Source organism: Oryctolagus cuniculus, chromosome 2, assembly GCF_964237555.1.
Source record: "Oryctolagus cuniculus chromosome 2, mOryCun1.1, whole genome shotgun sequence".
NCBI classification, from domain to species: Eukaryota; Metazoa; Chordata; class Mammalia; order Lagomorpha; family Leporidae; genus Oryctolagus; species Oryctolagus cuniculus.
Window position 1 is genome coordinate 175,178,791 of NC_091433.1, and position 21,766 is coordinate 175,200,556.

At 50.9% G+C, this 21,766-nt stretch overlaps 1 protein-coding gene across 5 annotated transcripts in view; it reads left to right on the plus strand.

Annotated features, from left to right (window-relative positions):
- Positions 1-21,766, plus strand: part of RBKS (ribokinase) — a 116,446-nt gene that overhangs the window by 85,873 nt on the left and 8,807 nt on the right. Inside the window, exon 8 of one of the 5 annotated variants that reach the window (XM_070069291.1) lies at positions 3,873-4,050. The exons of 3 other annotated variants lie outside the window; for them this stretch is intronic. In XM_070069291.1, the coding sequence (XP_069925392.1) occupies positions 3,873-3,986 (114 nt within the window). In that variant the 3' untranslated portion in view covers positions 3,987-4,050. Of the gene's footprint in view, positions 1-3,872; positions 4,051-20,678; positions 20,794-21,766 lie in introns of those variants that run through there. One more of the 5 variants, XM_051843058.2, reaches the window with a different exon arrangement.

Consider the following 21,766-nt stretch of genomic DNA (forward strand, 5'->3'; position numbering starts at 1 on the left):
TGACATCTCAGTCGCTTTCCAACTCCGATGTGGCCTGAGGGTGTGGGTACTTGGCGCATTAAGATGTCCGAGTCCCACACTGCAGTGCCTGGGTTCAATTCCAAGCTCTGGCTGCTGACTCCAGCTTCCTGCTAATGAAGACCCTGGGAGAGATACAGCAATGGCAGTTCAAGTAATCAAGTTCAAGTAATCAAGTTCTGCTACCCATGTGGGAGACCTGAATTGCATTTCCAGCTTTGGCCTGGCCCAGACCCAGCGCTCGCTCGCTCGCTCTCTCTCCCCTTATGTGTGTATGTGTGTATGTGTGTATGTGTGTATGTGTGTGTGTGTGTGTGTGTGCGTGTGTGAAATAATAAGCAAAACTGTTAAAATAGGTGTGGCCCAGGGGTAGAGTATGACACTGAAGAAGAATGGCATAGAGGCTGTAGAGAAATTATTTCAGCTTTAGAAAAAGTCAAGGAAGAAAGGTCTGAATCTATATTCAGGGTGAACTGTGGCAGACAGGGAATAGTCCCTGTGCCCAGCAAGAAGGAATGGTATAAGGTCATGGAGAACTAGCTTTTTGTTCCTACAACACAATACCTACTTTGCCCGCTATGCCACGGCGCCGGCCCCTTCTAGCCCATTTTTAAAATACAGATGTGTCTGTAATATGCCACGCCCCCTGAAAAAGCTACATGACTTGGGAATATAATGTGTCCAGAGATTAGGTGAAGTACTTCTCCCCCTAAAAATCTAAAAAGCAAACGTTTTATATCCTTTTCTTTCCTTGGTCAAAACAAATGAAACGTGGGAAAGCAAAGCTCACGCTTACATCTGCTGGACGTGCCCACGGCTATCACGTTCCCAGTCAAGGAAACCTTTCCCTTCACTGAGCCTTCTCTGTAACTGTTAGGGTTCGTAGGCAGCAATCCAGTGGTTCCCATCACATTGTAAGTGACTGTGGTTCGTGCCAGCTGTGTACACTTAGGGCTTTCCTCAGTGGTCCCAGGCCAGTCAGACTGCCTTGTTCCCTTTGTTTCTTCCCTAAATTATGAAACAATTTCAGTTATACTCAATATACTACTCATGGACCCATTGCCCGTCTTTATTAATTCTTAGCATTTTGCTTCAGATCTTTATTTATCTGAGGCAAAGAAACAGAGAGCTGCCATCCACTGGTTCTGTCCCAATGCCCACAATACCTAGAACTGGCCTGGGCCGAAGCTGGGAGTTGGAAACTCAAGCTGTGTCTGTCACGTGGGTAGCAGGAACTCAAGTACTGAGCCATCGACCACTGCCTCCAAGGGTCTTCACAGAAGGAAGCCAGAGCTAGAAGCCTGAGCTGAGCGTAGAACCCTGGTGCTTCAGTCTGAGATGTGGGAATCTTAACCAGCATCTTATTTGAAATAGATTTGAAAAGAAAGTCAGAAAGAGAGATGGAGAGACAGAGAATCTTCCATCTTCTGAATCACTCCCCAGACGGCTGCAACTGCTGGGACTGGAGCCAGGAGCTCCTCCCAGGTCTCCCATGTGGGTAGCAGGGGCTCAAGCACTGAGGACACTTTCTGCTACTTTTCCCAGGCCATTAGCAAGGAGCTGAATCAGAAGTTTCTCTAAGCCGAAACTCTAACCAGCACTCCGATGTAGGATGCTGGTGTCGCAAGCACTGGCTGAACCCATGACACCACCGTGCCAGCACAAATGAGCCTATCGTCAGTGGTGCTTTATCTCTGAGAATCCTGTGAGTTCTAGCTTGAATGTGTTTGTTGCTGGACAACTTTTGCCTTTGCTTCCGCCAGCTGGCCCCAGGAATATACTTAACTGAGAAATCTTTTCTTGTAATCTCTTGGCTTGTGAATTTCTGACCATAGACAGCATAAATTTCAAAACCCAATTTGTGGGCTGGTGCTGTGGCATAGCAGGTAAAGCCACTGCCTGAGCGCCAGCATCCCATATGGGGACCGATTAGAGTCCTGGCTGCTCCACTTCCGATCCAGCTCTCTGCTGTGGCCTGGGAAAGCAGTAGAAGATGGCCCAAGTCCTCGGGCCCCTGTACCCACATGGGAGACCCGGTAGAAGCTCCTGGCTCTTGGCTTTGGATTGGCGCAGCTCCAGCTATTGCAGCCACTTGGGGAATGAACCAACAGATGGAAGCCCTCTCATCTCTCTCTCTCTCTCTCTCTCTCTCTCTCTGCCTCTGCCTCTCTGTAACTCTGCTTTTTGAATAAGTAAATCTTAAAAAGAAAAAAAAAAAAACTGCATAAGGACAGGATCAAAATGAGAGAATCCGAGGGGAGTCACAACTCCTTGCTGCTTCCCTAAGGTGGGAGCTGTTCTTTTCTGACCCGTGCCTTCTATGGCAGTCTTAGTTTCAACACCTAACTTTGTTAGAAACTCACCTTTTATCCAAGCATGGGAGTAAAACCCAAGGCCCGAGACCAGCAGACCCCCTGGTGGCCACAGGCTACGCACTTCCACGGACACTGACTTCCCTCTTTGCTTTCAGCCTGGAAAAGTCCTCTTTCTGCTTTCCAGGTGCATTTATAGTGATGGGGCTGCTCTTCTATCCTGGTGCTCCGCGCATCGTGAGGGAGGGTCTTCAGTTCTCCAGGCCACAGAATCACAGGAAGAAAGCCCAGGGAGGGTTCCTCCCCAGCCGGTGGTCACCACCAGCCTTCCCAAGATGCCTCCATCTAAGTCTCGGGGCATCCTGGGAGTTCCAGGACTCACGGAGCCAAGTGGCCTCTAGAACTGGAAACAGCTGTGTGAGAAATGGAACACGCCCCGAGGGGACAGCGTGGCACTGCGGGGTGGGGGGGTGGGGGGGTAGCATCCCGTGCACCCGTACACTCAGCTGTGTTAGCGTGGGCCGCCTGCCACGCCACCAGCACACGCTGCTGTAAGGGGGTCGCGCTGCCGTAAGACAGCCCCTGGCCACAAAGACTGGAATCTGTGCAGCCACGTGGGAATGCCCTGGGTGCTGTGCAGTGCTTGCCTGCGGGTGGGGACAGGAGGTGAGCTGGAAGACCGGTGAAGGGGGACCCTGCAGAAGCAGAGCACAGCAGGGGGAGAGATCAGGGGCAAGGAAGAGTGGAGAAGGGAGGGTGGGTTACACACGGGCCTCCCTTGCACTTCTGGAATGTGCACTTTCTTCTGAGGACAGTGGGAACCAGTAAGGAATTTACACAGGGGCTGGATTTGGTCAGCTTTCATACTTTATAAAACGATGGATGTGGCCACTGTGTGAAGAAATAATTAGAGGTTGCAAGGCTAGAGGCAGGGAGAACAGGCTGGAGACTGCGTGTTGATCTGGTGAGCGACAGCGGCTGCAGGACGGGAGGTGGCACTGGGCATGCTGGGAAGTGGCTCTGACTATTCATGAGCATTCGGAGGACCTAACAGGAGGTCATTTCCTTTCACAAAACTAAGAAGGACGGCCGGCGCCGTGGCTCACTAGGCTAATCCTCCGCCTTGCAACACCGGCACCCCGAGTTCTAGTCCCAGTTGGGGCGCCGGATTCTGTCCCAGTTGCCCCTCTTCCAGTCCAGCTCTCTGCTGTGGCCAGGAAGTGCAGTGGAGGATGGCCCAAGTGCTTGGGCCCTGCACCCCATGGGAGACCAGGATAAGTACCTGGCTCCTGGCTTCGGATCAGCGCGGTGCGCCGGCCGCGGCGGCCATTGGAGGGTGAACCAACAGCAAAGGAAGACCTTTCTCTCTGTCTCTCTCTCTCTCACTGTCCACTCTGCCTGTCAAAAAAATAAATAAATAAAAAAATATTAAAAAAAAAAACTAAGAAGGAGACAGCTAAGCAAGACGATGATTTCGTGGTGAAAACACACAGATCATTCTGCCAGTCTCCCTGGTCTTCAGCATTGTTTTGACTCCTGCAGGTTAAAAGCTACTCCCGTTTAGAACAAGTCTGTACCGACAGTGGTTCTCTGCAGATTGCACGGGAAGACAGATACTACTTAATTTGCCAAAACAGAGAAGAAAGATCCCGGTGATCCCTGAGTGCCGCTCCACTGGGCATGCCCACCTGCCCGTCACCCCCACTTTCCAGAGGCACTGCTCTGTGCACCAGACAAGCACGGGAGCAGAAGTCTAGGCCTCATGTAAGTGCATAGCATCTGAAGGCAACGCTTTTGCGCATAGCGCTAGTTCAGACATTCTGCCCTGCTGCCTGCCCTCAGACACCAGCTCATGCCTCCTGAACACGCGGGCTTCACACACTCTGCGTCCCTCCCTGCTGACGTGACAAGTCAGCCAGCGTGTGATGAAGACAGAAATACCAGGTATGCCAGCCCAGGCGGACCCGGCTCGTGAATCATCCGCAGCAGCTCCCAGCACAGTTGGAGCCACAGCCCAACTGCTCAGTACCTGTCTTCATTGTCACAGGGTAGACCTGGCTGCAGAGCCAGCAGTCAGGCAGCAACTGCAAGGAAGCAGAGAATTATAAATAACCCAGAGGACTCTTTCTAACAGCAACTGCCTGCTGATTTTGTGGCCTAACAGCTCAAGCAAAAAAAGGATCTAAATACAAGATTGTGCAATGACTAATTACTCAACACTGTGCGCATCAGCAGAAGTGGAACCTGTGGTGGGGGCTGATATTATCAGATGCCTTTGCTGTTTAATAATCTAGTGGCTTTGCGCTATTTAACACACAGTCTTCATGGAGAACAATGATTTTATTTCAAGTATCTCTCACTGAAATAAAAAAGCAGCTGTTAAGAGATGACCATTTGGCAGAAAATGTGTTAGCAGAGCTTCTGTACAATACGAACTCATACTGGATTAAGTGGCTTCTGTCTGGAATAGTGGAGTCACAAGGAAAAAAAGATTGCTGACCACAAAAGTCAAGGCCACTCTTTAGAATCCAGTGACTCACTAACAGACATTTTAGTTTTAAGTGCCATTTGTTCACCAATATATAAAGTTATTTATATACAAAGCTTTCATTAACATTGCCTGAAGAATGGGCCCTTTTAAATTCCATTTTTAGCTTGCACTCAGGATTCCACTTCTCTTTCATTAATATGGAATTCTGTAAATTATGGAACAAATTAGTCCACCGCAGACATCTGGGCAGAGTGGGGTTTGAGGCCAGTTTTACATCTCCACAGGCCATTCTTCTCTGGCCGGCCGGCCAGGGAGCAGGGAGCGCTGTTGCTGAGGGCGGCGCCTGCCCAGCACAGCACATGCAGGCCCTGAAACTGGACTGAAGACAGGCTAGCACAGCCCGCTGGGCTCCCGGCCCTGGGCAGTGTCCCTCCCTCACAGGCCCTCCAGGCTGGGGTAAGTTATCCTGCTTACAAGTAAAGCATAGACTGCTCTTCCCTTTGAAAGCATCAAGCCATGTGCAGCCTGAACAGCTTCACCTCGTCTCTGGCTCCCACTCTGGGTGGAGTGGGAATGGGCAAAGATTGAAAATGGGAGTTTTCAGAGATGGCTGCGGACAGCCCACGCTGAGACTGACTTGGGCCGCGTGCAGGTGGAAGGAGATGCAGGAAACAGGGTAAAGTCAGGGATGGCTTCTCTGTACGTTCTTTGTGTTTTGATTTTTAAAGATTTGTTTATTTACATGAAGAGCAGAGTACAGAGAAAGAGAAAGGGAAGGGTATCTTCCCTGCCTACAACAGCCAGGTCTGGGCCAGGCTGAGCCGGGAGCCTCACACTCCCCTCCCTCCTCTGGTGGCAGGGATCCTAGTACTGGAGTCATCACCTGTGCCTGCCGGTGCATTGACAGGAAGCTGGGTTAGAAAGAAAGGAACCAGGGCTTGAACCAGCACTCCGACTGGGATGCAGGCATCCCACGCAGCAGTTTAACCTGCTCTGCCACAATGCCCACTTATATTATTTGTTGATAAAAGGCAGTGTGTCTACATTCTTAAAAAATTTTTGTTGTTAATTTCCAAGCAAGATAGTACCCATATATAGGTTCACTCCCCAAATGCCCACAACAATCAGGGCTGGGTGGGGACCAAGGCCAGGAACATGGATTCCATATAGGTCTCCCAGATGGGTGACAGGGACTCAGGCAATTGAGCCATCACCTCCTTCCTTGCAGGGTACACATTAGCAGGAAGTTACTATAAGAGTAGAACTGGGACTTGAACCCAACCGTTCCAACAGGGCATATGGCATACACACAGTTTCTCTAACCACTAGGCCAAAACACTTGCCCTTATCTACATATCTTACATGGTCATTTTTATGTAAATATTTTTTCAAAATGCCCCACTTTAGTACCAGTATAACTGGCCAGCCCAGAGCCCATCACACACTGGTGAAGCCAAGAGTGGACCCTGAGACACAGACCCAGGATGGAGTCAGGAAATGGCCTCTGCCAGTAAAAACCATTGGCTGACTTGGACCAGGTGTCACTGGTCACCGACCGGGTACCCTCACCTGTGAAGGGGTTAGATCTCAGCCAGCACACACTGCAGTGGGCAGGGGGTGCTTTTGACCAATCCAATTCTAGATCAAATCCAAGTGACGCAGTTATGATCATCTGTACTCTTACCAGTGGTTACTAAAAACTTCGAGGGTACCTATAAATGAAGAATCTGGCAGTTCCAGGACAAACATTGGTGCAGCTTTTCTTGTTCTGCAGTAACTGAAATTTAATCAATATATTGAAAATGGAAAGAGTGTCATTTTTTATACCACTTCTGTCTCCTGGGACAGTGAATATCTTGGCCCCAGCTAACTTTGGTTTTGCACTTGACTCCCCATTGATTCTTCTCTGATCTAAGTGGAAGAAGGTGTTAGCCCTACCAGCCTCATTCCAAATAGAAATGTAGAATTCAAGTGAAACACTGATCTCAAATAAGAGAATGCACACCAATTTGTGTTGGGATTTGCTGTACATTAAAGAAGGGTACCAGGAGAGTTTGATGTAACATAGAACTGAAATTAGAATAGAACCAATATTTAGGCAGCCCTCCGCCTCGTTCCCTCCCTACTGTGACGCACAGGATTGGCTCTCAGTCCTGAGAGATTGCGTACCTGACGCAGTGCATTTCATTCTTTGATGCTGCGATTTCCCCCCATGTTTATCACTGACATCTCAAGTTAGTTCTTTTTCACCTTTTCCATTCTAATCCCAACAGAAATATCGATGTAGGAGGAGTCAGAGTTTGCCTCTCACCCTCCCCACCCTCCATGTTTGTAGCATAGAAAGGCCCTCTGCCTGTTGAGCTGCTTGTCTGTGGCAGTTAAGCCTTCCTTCATACAGATTGGGCCTTATCCTTTTATATATATATATTTGAAAGGCAGAGCGCGCGAGAGAGGTCTTCCATCCACTGCTTCACTCCCCAAATGGCCACAATGGCCTGAGCTGGGCCTGATCCAAAGCCAGGAGCAGAAGCGTCTTCCGGGTCTCCCACGTGGGTGCAGGGGCCCAAGTGCTGGGCCATCCTCCACTGCTTTCCCAGGCACACCAGCAGGGAGCTGGATCAGAAGTAGAGCAGCTGAGACTCGAACTAGTGCCCATATGGGATGGTGGCATGACAGGCAGCGGCTTTACCTGCTATGCCACAAGGCAGGGCCTACATCCTTCTTTTTCTAAAGCTGAGAAATACAAGGTTGATCATGAACAGCTCACAGGGTAACGAGGTACGAGGTGTCCTGGGACACTCCTGAGACGTCTGGAGCACCCAGGCAGCAGCGTTTCCCCCTAACAGGCTCCCACGGGGACGCCTGCATTCAGCCCTGTCTAACTGCCCTTCTCAGAACGCGCCTGGAGCTCCGTATTCGGATCTCCGCCACGGCTTGTCTTGGTCTTTACAGCTGCCCAGTGTTTTTGGCCAGTGGGGGAATTCCATAGCTTGCTCTGGCACCTTAATCCCTAGACTTGGTTTTTAACGACTCCCTTTTTCCAGAAACAAATTCCTTAGCACAGTGGTCCTCAAAGCATGGCACTGGGCCAGCAGCAGCCGTGTCACCTGGGGACGCAGTAGAAATGCAGAGCCCGGGCCCCACCTCAGATTGAAAGGAAAGGATCAGAAACGGAGGGCAGACCCAGACCGTGGTGTTCCCATGAAGCCCTGCGGGCAGGCGGGTGCAGGCTGAGAACCACGCGGTTAGAAAGTAAATGTTGCCTGACCTGAAGATATTCACCGAAGATGTGCTGTAGACTTTGAAGGCATTCCGAAAAAGAAGTTTCAAATCATTTTTGTTTATGTTTACTCATTTGAAAGGCAAGGTGACAGAAATAGAGAGAAATCTTTCATCCATTGACTCACTCTCCAAATGCCTACCACAACCGGGTCTGGACCAGGCGCCAAGAGCTCCATCTGCTCTCCCACTTGGGTGGCAAGGACCCAAGTCCTTGAGCCAACCCTGCTGTCTCCCTAGGTGCATTAGCACAAGGCTGGGTTAGAATTGGAACAGGGACTCAAACCCAAGCATTATGGGATATGGGATGCAGGTGTCCCAAGCAGTGTCTTAACTGCTGTGCCACAACACCCACCCCTCAAGATGTCTTTGAGCAAAGCTGGCATCACCGTGTGGCCTCCCCAGAGGAGGAAACTGCCTCAGCGGAAGCGTTCCAGTCCGGCCACGCAGCCGTTTGACCTGGAGCAGCTTCCGACACTTGGTTTCCCATCTGGAACGTGCCAGGCCCCCACCCTACCTGCCTCACAGGGTTGTGATGAAATTCCAGTGGAATCGCACCATGCACACACTCCCTGAGCTAGGGAGTACTGGGGGAGAGGAAGGTCGTGTCGCAGGCAGGGTTCTGACAGGCTGAGCGTGTGGCAGGGAACTGAGTGGGGACTGGCCTGTGCTGATCACCTCCCTGGCTAGATCCACCTTTTTATCTCTCAGGTGACCACGTTCTGCTGTTTCAGGCTAATTTATCCTGAGTTAAGAGAGGAAAACCATTGCCTGATGAGTGGTTTCAGGAGGCTAGACAGAGAAATCCATTGCAGACCTGCTGTTTTCTGTGGCAGTCCCAAGAAAGCTGGGTGATGGCCTGTTAGGGCGGACTGTGTTGCGTGGAACCTGATGGTCCTATGCCCAGAACTGGGCACACACCAGAAGTGCCCAGGTCTGTCTGAAACCTCCATTTCAGCCCCGTGCAAGGGAGTGCTGACCTTCAAGAAGGAAGCTTAGCGTCCATTGCCACCCATTAATCATTGCAGAGAAACCATAAAGAAAATTCTTCAAGAAAACCAAACCTTGTAGAAGCTGAGATTTCCAACCCAGACCAGCTGATGGGTGTTTGGGAAGAACGTGGATGGATTTCTACCTTAGACGTCAGCCTTGACAAACCATCTCACCACGGAATTCTCCAATAGCAAGCTCCTGGTGCATTTATCACTTAATCTGAAAATTTCAGACTCTTCTGGGCAGGAAGGAAGCTAAACCCATGGGCTCAGTGCTCGCTGGGGTTGCAGTCTTAGCAACACAGAACCTCCCCCCGGGGGCAGCTTCCACGCCACTTTAATGAGTGCCCGCCAAAATCAAGGGACTAGGTATGAATAGAACTGGTTCATTCGGTGAATTGTAGAATGATGAGTTATTAACTATAGAACTAGAGTATTGAATTATTTTGCTCTCTAATAAATCTATAGAGAGCAGGAAGTAGCTTTGTGGTTCCTCCGCCTGGGAATAGTGGGGAGAAATGGAATGACTGCTTATGGCGTGAAGTGGGGGAAGAAACACTCCGAAATAAGATTGTGGTGATGGTTGTTCTACCCTGTGACTGTTCCAAAGAACACTGAATTGTACCCTTTAAATTGTACAGGACATGAATTCTGTTTCAAAGCTCTTTTTTTAATGGGCACATAACTGTACATAATTACAGGATATGGTGTGATAATTTGATCCATGTGACAGTGTGTAGTGGGTAACTAGCATTTCCCTCTCCTTAAACATGTAGCTTTCCTTTGTGTTGGGAGTCTTTACACCCCTCTCTTCAAGTTCTTTATAAAACATCTAATTGTTGTGAACTCTAGTCACTCTACTACCCTGACATCACCAGAATTTCTGCCTCCTATCTAACTGTATTTTGGTACCTGGTACTCAACCTCTCCTACCCCTCCCTTCCCTTCCAAGCCTCTGGTAACCACCATTCTACCCCCTACTTTAGCTTGTATATGTGAGAATGTACAGTATTTGTCTTTCTCTGTCTGGCTAATTCACTTAACATAACGTCTCAAGATCCATCCATGTCGCTGCAAATGACAGGATTTCATCCCTTTTCGTGTCTGCACAATATTCCATTGTGGATATTTGCCACATTTTCTTTGTCCATTCATCTGCCATCAATGCTCTTTGTTTTTAAAGTTCTATTTTGGGATGGGGGTGGAGACCAGAAGCCCACTGTAGCCTTTGTTCATTACCACCCAGACCTACCACAAGGAACATGCTTGTTCCCTAAGCATCCTGTGTCTGCCCCCATGAAATTTTTTTAAAGATGTATTTATTTATTTGAGATGTAGAGTTACAGAGAGGGGATGAGACAGAAAGGTCTTCCATCCACTGGTTCACTCCCCAAGTGGCCACAATAGCCAGAGCTGAGCTGATCCAAAGCCAGGAGCCAGGAGCTTCTTCCAGGTCTCCTATGCAGGTGCAGGGGCCCAGGGACTTGAGCCATCTTCTACTGCTTTCCCAGGCCACAGCAGAGAGCTGGATCGGAAGAGCAGCAGCTGGGACATGAACTGGTGCCCGTGTGGCATGCTGGTACTGCAGGCAGAGGCTCAGCCCACTATGCCATAGCACCGCCCACACCTTGAAATTTTGACGTCAGATAGTATGTGTGAGCATGCGTGTGCACTCATACACAATGGCCATTCGGAAAGCCACAAACCAGATTATACATAGAGAGGGAGCTACAGAGAGAGAGATGGGGGGGGGGGGCGCTTCCATAAGCTGGGTCCCACCCCCAGCCCTGCCAATGCCTAAATGACAGGGACTGGACCAGACCAAAGCCAGGCACCTGGAACTCTCTGAGTCTCCCATGTGGGTGCAGGGCCCAAGCTCTTGGGCCATCATCTCTGCTTTCCCAGGCCATAGCAGGGACCTGGATCGGAAGTGGAGCAGCCAGGAAGCCAGGATTTGAACAAGCACGCATGTGGGATGCCAGCTTCACAGGCAGCAGCTTAACCTGCTGAGGTCCCATCAAAGCGCTTTTTTGAAAAAGCCAAGTAGCTAATCAACTGCATAGCCAAGAAACAAGAACGTGCCCATGTAAGAGAAATAAAAAGGATTCCAGCACTTTACTGTTTGCAGTTTTATACTCGATTAATATGAAATAATGATCATTGGAAATATAGGCCAGACAATATTTTCTGTCTTTTAATCACAGAGTATTATAAATGCAGACTATCTCAGTCTAATAATTGAAATGTGAATGTCATAAATTAAGGTGGCTTACAGCGTTGGGCTTGTTCCAGGCTCTCGTCTCCAAGCATGAAAGGATTCAAGGAGGAGATGTCGAGGTGTCCAGGAAAGTAGGATTTAAAGGGACAGTTCATGAGAAAGGAAGGGCAGCTACCCCCACCAAAGTTGAGTTGTCCCTTTGTAGGGTAGGTGGTGATGCCTTAACTGAACACTCAGATAGGCAGAGTTTGGGCAGGGCTCCCACGCACACGGTGGCCTCCAGGAAGGCGTCATGGCGTCTGCATGCGGGGCTGCAGCACACACCAGTCAGCATGGCGTCTTGTGCGTGATGGAAAGAGAGGCTGTGGTGCGTGAGGCAGAGTGGGTGTGCCCAGTCTGCCGTCACGCTGATGCGGGGCTTCGGCACGTCAATGGTAGACAGCAAAGTCGTGGACAGTTGCAGCACAATGATTTGTCATGTTCCCTACAAATTTATTTAGAATAAACATCAGCAGTGCTTGCACAACAGTGATAAGAAAAGTGGGTGTCACTGTTCATCACAGCGCCCCAGGCTGATGTGGCTAGGAAGGTGGGGGGATGAGGGAGAGGATGTAAGCTCAGCCTGTGCTGTAGGAGACACAAGATACCTTCAGAGCCGAGGGGCGTGAGCAGCTTCCTGTCCCATGCCTGGTTAGCAGCCAGGCTGCGTGTCCCGTCTGCACAGGAGAAGCCCTTGCAAGTCCCTGCCTGGAGGAGCCGGGTCAGGCCACACTGGTTCTTATCTTCTTGCTAAATTCCTCACTCCAGGGTGTGGGGCTTACCAGGGCTCACTGGTGGCCAGGCAGACCGTGGGTTGAAGTAAACAGGAGAGAAACTGGCAGGAGACAGAGAAGCTGTGCCTCAGGGGAACGGAACCAGAGGGCTGCCAGCACCACCTGGTGCGCCTTGCAGTGGAGTTTGCCGGCCAGGGCTCTGCACGGCGCCAGCGGACCTTCTGGTCCCACTGCAGCCTTTCTCGGCCCTTGTTCATTACCACCCGGCCCTACCACAGGGAGCCTTTTAACTTGCTGGTTCCTTAATCGCCACGAAGTTTCCATATCACGGATACATACTCGGTATGTGTGTGTGTGTGCATGCGCACCTGTGTGCACTTATGTATTGTTGCAATAGCTAAGATTTTTTTCCACACAGCCACACTCCCTAAGATCAGACTCAGGCTGTGGTGGAGACAGCAGCTCAGTTGAGAGGCAGGGCCTCTCTCTGCCTCCCTGAGAGTCACATGGAAAAGGTGGACCAGGTGGCCTGGTGTCTACCAGTAACCAGGACAGGCCACCACTTCATGGTCCAGCACTGCAAGAGGAATGTCCTCCAAAATCACACTGTCCCAGCACCATTTGTCCACTGCCCCGGCTCTGCCTGGTGTGTGCTGGTGTGTGCTGCAGCCCCGCGTGCAGATGCCATGACACCTTCCTGGAGGCCACCGTGTGCGTGGGAGCGCTGCCTCCTGTGCCAGGCGGCCACTGTGCCCGGAGGCCAGCTGGCGAGGTGGAAGACAGGGTGCTCCTTCAACGCCCCAGTGCAGTGGCGGTGCTGGGCTGCCGCTGCTGGGGAGGCCCCGGGCCCTGCTGTCCTCCAACCCCATCCGCCCGCTGTCAGCCCGGCCCAGGCCTCCCACGCTGTTTCCCTCTGCTCCTTGGCTTCCCCGGTCCTGCACTGACTGGAGGGACCTCTGTGCCTTTGACCTCACACGCTGATCTCCCCTTCACAGCCTCCTCTGAGGTCTCCCAGAGTATCTGCCCCGCTCCCACAGGGGAATGGATTTCCGAGACCCCAGCAGGCACAGATGACCGCTGCTAGAACTCGCTGAAGCCTGGCCCTCCCGCGCGCTCGAGGGCTGCCGGTGCCTGCCTGGCCACTCTCATGGGAGCAGAACACCAGGTCACAGCAGAAGCCCCTGCCCGAGGGTCCTGGGGATGGCGCCCTGCATTGTCCCTCAGGCCCCTTATGTGGCCCCTCTGCCCTCACTGATTGGCTTTCCCTTCCCAAACCTTGAACAAAGTAAGGGGCCAGACTCTGTTGGACGCCCCTCTGTGCCAGGCACTGTGCAAGGCCTTTGATCTACATGACCTAATTCAGTATCTACAGTGACCCCATGAGGTAGGTTCCCCTTGTACCAATAAATAAACTGATGTAGAAAAGTTGAGGGGCCAGTGCTGCGGTGTAGTGGGTAAAGCCGCCACCTGCAGCGCCAGCATCCCATATGGGCACTGGTTCAAGTCCTGGTTGCTCCTCTTCTGATCCAGCTGCCTGCTCACGCACCTGGGAAAGCAGCAGAAGATGGTCCAGATATTTGGGTCCCTGCACCCATGTGGGAGACCAAGAGGAAGCTCCTGGCTCCTGGCTTTGGTATGGCCTAGCCCTGGCCACTGCAGCCATTTGAGGAGTGAACCAGCAGCTAGAAGACCTCTCTGTCTCTCCTTCTCTCTTTCTAACCCTGCCTTTCAAATAAATAAATCTTAAAAATGATGGCCGGCGCCGTGGCTCACTAGGCTAATTCTCCGCCTAGCGGCGCTGGCACACCAGGTTCTAGTCCCGTTCGGGGCGCCGGATTCTGTCCCGGTTGCCCCTCTTCCAGGCCAGCTCTCTGCTGTGGCCAGGGAGTGCAATGGAGGATGGCCCAAGTACTTGGGCCCTGCACCTGCATGGGAGAGCAGGATAAGTACCTGGCTCCTGCCTTTGGATCAGCGTGGTGTGCCGGCTGCAGCGCACCGGCCACGGTGGCCATTGGAGGGTGAACCAATGGCAAAGGAAGACCTTTCTCTCTGTCTCTCTCTCTCTCACTGTCCCCTCTGCCTGTCAAAAAAAAAGAAAAAAATGAATGAAAAGTTGAGTAATGTGCTAAAGGACACATGGCTAGTAGGTGGTGAGATCCCAACTGAGTCTGCCTGACTCTGAATAGAAATCAGAAAGACAGAGGGGCCTCACTGCACGTGAAAGGCAGTGGATTATTTCCCATTCTTACAAGGTGTAGAGGGCCGCATGTCTCTCCTGGTGGCTAAGATGCCCACGTCCTATTCAGAGCGCCTGGGTTCAGTATCCAGCTCTGGCTCCTGATCCAGCTTCCTGTCAGTGCAGGCCCTGGGAGGCAGCAGTGACGGCTCAAGCAATTGGGCCCCTGCCACCCAGGTGGGAGACCGGGATGAGTTCCTGGCTGCCAGCTTTGGCCTCAGCCCCAATTCAGGACCTGTGCAGACATTCGAGGAGTGAACCAATAGGTGGGCACTCATTAGCTCTTTCTCTCATTCATTCTGCCTCTCAAATAAATAAATTAATTAAAAAGATGATGGAGCTAACACAAAGGCTGGGCAGGAATGAAAACCTGGCTTGTTTGCCCTTTCTGCACTGTTTCTCCAAGACTGGTGACACCCATATCTCCTGTCCATGGGTGATAAATCTTTGGAAGACAAGGAATGGCTTCTACTCTCCCAGGCCTAATCAGATACTCAGGGCTCGCCCTCCTGCAGACAGGAACAAGGAGGAAGCCCTTAGAACTTGGGAGGAGAGCAGAGCAGGACTGGCCAGCAGGCTGGCCTAGAATGAGCCATCAGTCCCTGGAGTAGCCCTCCTTGAACACTCTTCCCTGAAGAATGCTGACTCAAGCCCAGTGTAGACAGCGTGGCTGACCCTCCAAGTGGCGTCCATGGTCCCAGCAACATGTGGAAGGTGGTTTACATTTGCTGGCTCTCCCTTTCCTGAATGCCTTACAGTGCCCCTCAGTAGTGGGTGCAAGCACTGTGGCCTAGCGGGCCGTTAGGACACCACATCCACACCAGCGTGCTTGGGGTCAAGTACTGCAGGTAAGGTGCATCCCAAATTAGAATGACAGGGTTTGAGTCTCAGCTCCACTTTTTTTTTTTTTTTTAAGATTTATTTTATTCATTTGAAAGGCAGAGTTACAGAGAAACAGGGAAAGACAGGGAGACAGAGAGATTTTCCATCTGCCGGTTCACATCCCAAAAGGCCACCATGGTCAGGGCTGGGCCAAGCGAAAGCCAGGAGCCAGGATCCAGGAACTTCTTCCAGGTCTCCCATGAGGGTACAGGGGCCCAAGCACTTGAGCCATCCTCTGCTGCTTTCCCAGGCACGTTAGCAGGGAGCTGGATCAGAAGCCAAGTAGCCAGGACTCGAACCGGCATCCATATAGGATGCCAGTGCTGCAGGCGGTGGCTCAGTTGGCTGTGCCACAATGCCAGCCCCCCAGCTCCACTCTTGATTCCAGCTTCTTGCTAATGCACATTCCAGGAAACAGCAGATGATAGCTTGAGTGGTTGGGTCCCTGCCACCCATGTGAAAGACCTGAAGTGAGTTTCAAGCTCCCAGCTTCAACTCAACACAGCCCCAGCTGGTGTGGACATTTGGGGGAGTGAACCAGCAGATGGAAGATCTGTGTGTGTGTGTGTGTGTGCACGCATATGCCTGCCTTTCAACAATAAACATTTAAAATATAAAGTACAAGAAGTGGTGCACTGACCTGTGATTTAGTCAAGTTTCATCCCCTTTGCTTTTCTCTGACTTCAAAACCCACCAGGAATTCATGTCCGCGCACAGGCTCTGTATAGCTTTGTGCAGGGCGAGGTTTTGAAGAAAAAAGAAAGTGGTATGTACTTGTCCGATGGAATGCGTTAGGCCATCCAGGAGGAATGCGAGGGCTTTAACTGTTAGGGTCCCTGGGTAGTTGGGGAATGAATCATCCAGCGTGGGTACAGATTCCTAACAAACGAAGCCGTGGTGGTGACGTCACTCCCGCACCATCATCTGGGGCCTGCTGCAGCTGCCTGGCGAGTTCCCACCTTGGAAATTTTCATCACTTGGGGTTTTTCTAGCCACACTTCATACCCATCATTCCTTACAATTCGTCCACTTTTCTATCAGCTAGGATTTCACAAGTCTGGTGCTTTGTGACCCCTCCTACAGGGCGTCCTTGGGACAGTGTGTGCTTCTCGCCTATCACTCAGCACCTGTCCTGACAACATTCGATTCCATCAGCACTTACTTCAGCTATGGACTGGGCGCTGCACCAGGTCTCAGGATACAGGGGTGATGAAGACCGACCTCCTCCCTCGTGGAGGAGGGCAGGGAGTGCCTGGGAGGTGCCTACCCTAGACTGGTAGGCAGGGGAAGCACAGTGCTTTGAACATAGTGCCAGGCGACAAGTATGTGAGGGCTAAAGTAAAATCTGAGTTGAGTGTTAGAAAATGGTGTAGGAGGTTGTCCAAGACAGAGTCCTAGTTGCAGTGTCTCCATGAACAAAGACCCCTCAGTGAATAAGAATAAGAGGTGACGCTGGAAGGTTGGTTTGGGAAGCCTCACCTGCCACGTTAGGGAGTTCAGTTCAACTTGTATCCTCAGAAAGGGAGGAAACACTCCAGGAGCGTCAGGCATGAAAGCGAGGTGACCAGATTTGTGGCAGTGTAGAGGATGGCACGGAAGGGCCTGTCCAGAGGCCGGGGAACAGCGAGGAGGGGGATGTGTCCTCTAGAGGTGACATGAGCATGACGTAGGGCAGCGGGGATAGAGACGAGGCAAGGTGCCGGATTTGAGAAATAGATTGTACTTAACTTTGGCAACTGGTGATTAAATAAGTGTATGGAATGTAAGGAGGGAGACAACCAGAAGGTCACGAGGTGTACAGGAAGGAGGTGCCACAAACGGAGAAGGTAAGAAGAGGCCCATGTGTGGGACAGAGAGGAGTTCGATTCAGTCATGTTGAGTTAGAGTGGCCTGGAGAGACATGTGCCTCATTAACCGGACACACAGGTAGCTAGAGATACAAATCTGATGACTGGTGAGAGACTGGGCTACAGATACTGATTTAGGATCCATTATATTCAGTCATTGAGACACTTAGGGAATGGTGGGGAATGGGAAGGGCAGTGTGCCCAGGACAGAACCCAAGAAAAACCAGTGTCAGCGGTGTGGGAGCAGGAGGAGGGACCCATGATGGAGACAGAGAAGGCAGAGTCAGAGAGGTGCACAGGACTCAGGGGTCCCTCCCTGCTCTGAGCGTCTTCCTGAACCTCCCAGTACCTCTCTCCCTCCTAAACCTCCTGTCTGAGCCCTCTGGCTATCCTATTCCCCCATAAATAAACTCTTTTTACATCCATAACATGCCACACAGCCAATTCACTGAGGCTTCCAGCCTCCTGTTAGGTTTCCTGCATCCTTAAGACTCATGGAGTTCATTTGCAGCCCTGGCCTTCTCTCTGAGCGTTCTGTTTAATCTAAGACTTGGCATCTAATCACCATTGGTTCCCCCACCTCCGTGCCACATCAGATGGGGTGACTTCCGGATCATGAGGATGAAACATTAGTATGTCTCATAGTTCGTAGGTGCCCCCAACTCTTCAGCCCCACTCTGCTTCCACCTCCCAGTCCTCGACATGGCCCAGGCCGGGGCGCTGCCTATCAAAGTGTGGTGGTGAACGTCCCATCCTGCTTCAACCCCAACATCTCCTCTGCTGTCCTCGTGTTCCAAGGGCCCTGCACCTTCTCCTGGCCTGCTGGCCTCTCTGCCTTCCTTACACAGGGTCACGCGAAGTGCTCTGCCCGGAAACCTTTGATTCCTTCACACCCCAGCTCCTCCCCTACGCCTGCCGAGGATGACCCCGGTTCACATCTGCTTCTCTGCTCCTGCCCCGAGCTCACAGGGGAAATGGAACGCATCCCAAGGAGCATCACTGGAGTTTCGTGGTCTTCATTCTTTCAGCCCTGTCATTCCTTGTCGCCACAGAGAACACAGCCCTCTGCAGGCGGAAGTGGAGGAATCTGAGCGGCAGCCAAAAGCCCAGTCTTTCCCCCAAAATAGTTCCTCCATCTGCTCTGTCGCTGGTCCCACATGACGTTGCTGTTGACCACCTTGTTGACACTGAGCATCTTCTCTAACCTTGAAACCCAGTGGCCTTGGCTTTAAAATAAGGGTCATTGGGGGCCTCCGCACTCTGTGCAAATCAGAAGTTGCACCCCTGGATAGGCAAGCAGCTGGGTGAGCTGGGCACGGCTTGCAGGTCCACGCTCACCCCTCGCCTGGGTGCCACTTTAATAGCCACGCGCAGCCTGAGGTGCTGCCTGCAAGGGCCTTGGGGAACATGCAGAGCACCCAGCAGAGAGCCTGACCCTGGGCAGAGCCTCCAGAAAGAGCTAATGCAGACCCAGGGGCCTCAGTTGCCCCATCAGCATGCCCTGCTGGGGCGGCCCGTGCCACCCTCCCCCTGCATTTCCTGCATTTATTACTGTGCTCCTACTGTCCCCACAGAGCAGAGCTCCAGGAGCCTGGAGTGTGAGCTGGGTACAGACCCAGGGTCATAGGGCAAGCAAGGGACCACAGGAGGAAAAGGAGAGTGGGGCAGTTGGACGGAGAGGATGGTTTGAAAGGCAGGAGCAGGGGCGATCCGAAGCCAGCCTCCCCATGACAGCATCGCCCCCGGTTCTAGGTTCTGCAGCCCTACCCCGCAGCCCCGGGGCTGCTGTCTGTAGGCGCTCCTGAGTCTCGGGTCACCTCACAGCTGCCCAGAGTATCATCCCCGCCCCCCCGCAACCCTGCACTCACCCCCTAGGAGGCCGAGCTGTTCTTCCCTGATGCCCCAGAGCTTCCCAGAGCCCAGGGTTGCGAAGGCCTTCGGGGAAGAAGGGGTTTCAGAAGGCCACGCCCATCCTGTGGGAGTAGCCCTTCCTTAAGAAGAAATCACCGTGAGAAGGCGGTGAATTCTAGCCACATGGGTATCCTTGTTGAAGGAGGATGAATTATACCATCACCCTTTTTGGCACACAAATAATGCTCAGTAAAAGGTTAAAACCATCATGGTGTGTCAATGAGAACTGTTCCATTATTCCAAGAATGATTGATTGGAAAGCACTTTACTTACAGGAAAATCACGGTGATACAATACAGCCCTCCACTTTTAAAGTACTTTCCATTAAAAAAAAATCATACCAACGTATAAAAATAGTTACACTGGAGATGTGAATCAACAGGCAAGTAATTTATTGGCACTTGAAAGCCTTGTGGTATAAATAGATTCAACAATGAAGCTATCGGGTAACTCTGGTCCGTGACAACCCAGCTTCCATTTTCAGGGCAACTCAGAGAGCGCTGGGCAAGGCAGTGGGACAGACAGGGGACAGAGGGGAGGCCTCTGCCCTAAGGAGTTCCAAACCGTCCCAGCTGTTGGCCTGCACACAAAATACTAGGAGCAGTGTACTCGGGCCTAAAAGAAAAGAGGATTATAAAGGAGAGAGATTCTTCTCGCGTGGATTTCCTTGTTTCCTTCCTCCCTGCCTGCCTCCCTCCTGCAAACGTGGCTGGGTGGAATCTGCTGGGCCTGCATACAAAACCACAGCTCCGGCCATTGCGGCCAACTGGGGAGTAAACCGACGGAAGGAAGATCTTTCTCTCTGTTTCTCCCTCTCACTGTCTGTAACTCTACCTCTCAAATAAATAAATAAAATCTTTAAAAAACATAGCTCTGCCATTGACTAGTCATGTGACACTGGACAAATTATCTCATGTGTCCAGCACTCAGTGGCCTCGCAGTGTGTTTCCCCCTCCCTCCCGCCTCTGAAGGGTCACTGTGAAGATGAAATGAGGTCACACGGGTGGCCCTCGCTAGCCACAGGTTCCACATCCACAGAACCAACCACCCGCGGGGGAGCCCTCTCGGGTCCCCACTTCAAAAATGACAAAGAAAAGGCACAAGGCCATGCCCAAAAAGGCCACAGCACTATGATGGATGTGTGTCTCAAGGACAAAGTCATTAAGAAGCTCAGCATTCAAAACACAGTGGAGGCCGCAGCCCCCAGGGGCGTTTCCAAAGCAGGCGTCTTCCACGCCTACATGCCCCCCACGACGTGGGTGAAGCCACATTGTTGTATGAGTGGGGACACTCACAGCAAGATGGCTAGCAGTGGGACTTGGGAAGCCTGGAAGCACTCAGCACTGCCCCCGCCCCCACCGTTCAGACCTGCTGGAACTGCCCCATATCCTCCACCAGAGACTAGGGGAAGAGCTGAGTCCTTAAGGACTGAAAAGAAACCATCCTCTGAAAAAAAATATAAAGTAGAAATTACACTTTAAAAGTACCGAAGGGAAAAAATCCCAGAGAGTTCCAAAAAGCAAAAAATTGAATTAGCCAGGTGCTGAGCACCATGCTGAATCTAGATGCAAGGAAAAGAATGAAAGCATAGATTTCTAGAGAACTGACAGTTGCTGAATTGGGTTTTATTCTTCACAAGATCCCTATTAGGGGGATGTTAATGGTTTCATTTTATTTATAAGAAAACAAGTCACAGAGGATCTACATTAATTTTTCCAGGTCATAAAGCTAGCAAGTGGTAGAGCCAGGATTCAGATGCAGAGGATTTGACTTCAGAGTCCACAGTGCTGGAAAAAGTAAATCTTTACAGCGGAAGAACACAGAATTAGAGCTCTCAACGTAAGGACAAATAAGTTCCGACATGGCAATCAAAACGCTTAATTAACCCTGGTCCACAGTAAGTCCCCATAATTATCCCAACCATGCACTCGGGAGTAAATCAGTAAGTAGTAGGCCCAGGAAATAACTGTCAAGGTTCTCAAACTCTAATGTTCCCGTATAACTCAACACACACACACATCCTTAAAAACATCAGCTGGGGTTGAGCATTTGACAAGTGGTTGACGCTGCTTGGGAGGCCCACATTGCACAACAGAGTGCCTAGGTTCAAGTCACAGCTCCTTTCCTGCTAATGCACACCCTAGGAGGCTCAAGTAGTTGGGCCCTACCATCCAAGGGGCAGACCTGGCTCCTGGGTTTGGCCTGCCCCAACACTATGTTATGGCCATTTAGGGATGAACCAACACTTTGCTTGTTCTCTGATGCACTTTAGGCTGGTCATTCGCTCGCTCTCTCGCTCTCTCTCCCCTCCCTTCAATTAAATATTTCTTGTTCAAAAATCAGCTGCATTTAGACATTTCCACACAGTAAGATTTGCCCATTTTAAGTATGTAATTCAATGAGTTTTGACAAATGTATAGTCATGTGACCACCACTCAAATCAATTCAGATTTTTCTATCACCCCAAAAAGCCGCTGAGCAGCAACCATCGGTATTCTCCAGCCCCGACCTCCTTACTGTTAGACATTTGCTTTTCTAGTTTCATTTAAATGAAATTATCTTAATCAGGGTTCACCAGAGAAACAGAATCAATAGGATGAAAATAGGAGGGTACTTTGAAAATTTTGTGGAAAATGGAATTAAGATAAAACTCATTTTGGTGCAAAAATTTTTTGAAGTCCATGCATTTTTTGATAATATATATTCATAAACTTTCTTGCAACTCCTCATATGTGTGTATATACACACTATACACATGTATGTGTGTGTATATCTATATATACATACATATATATATATGAGACTTA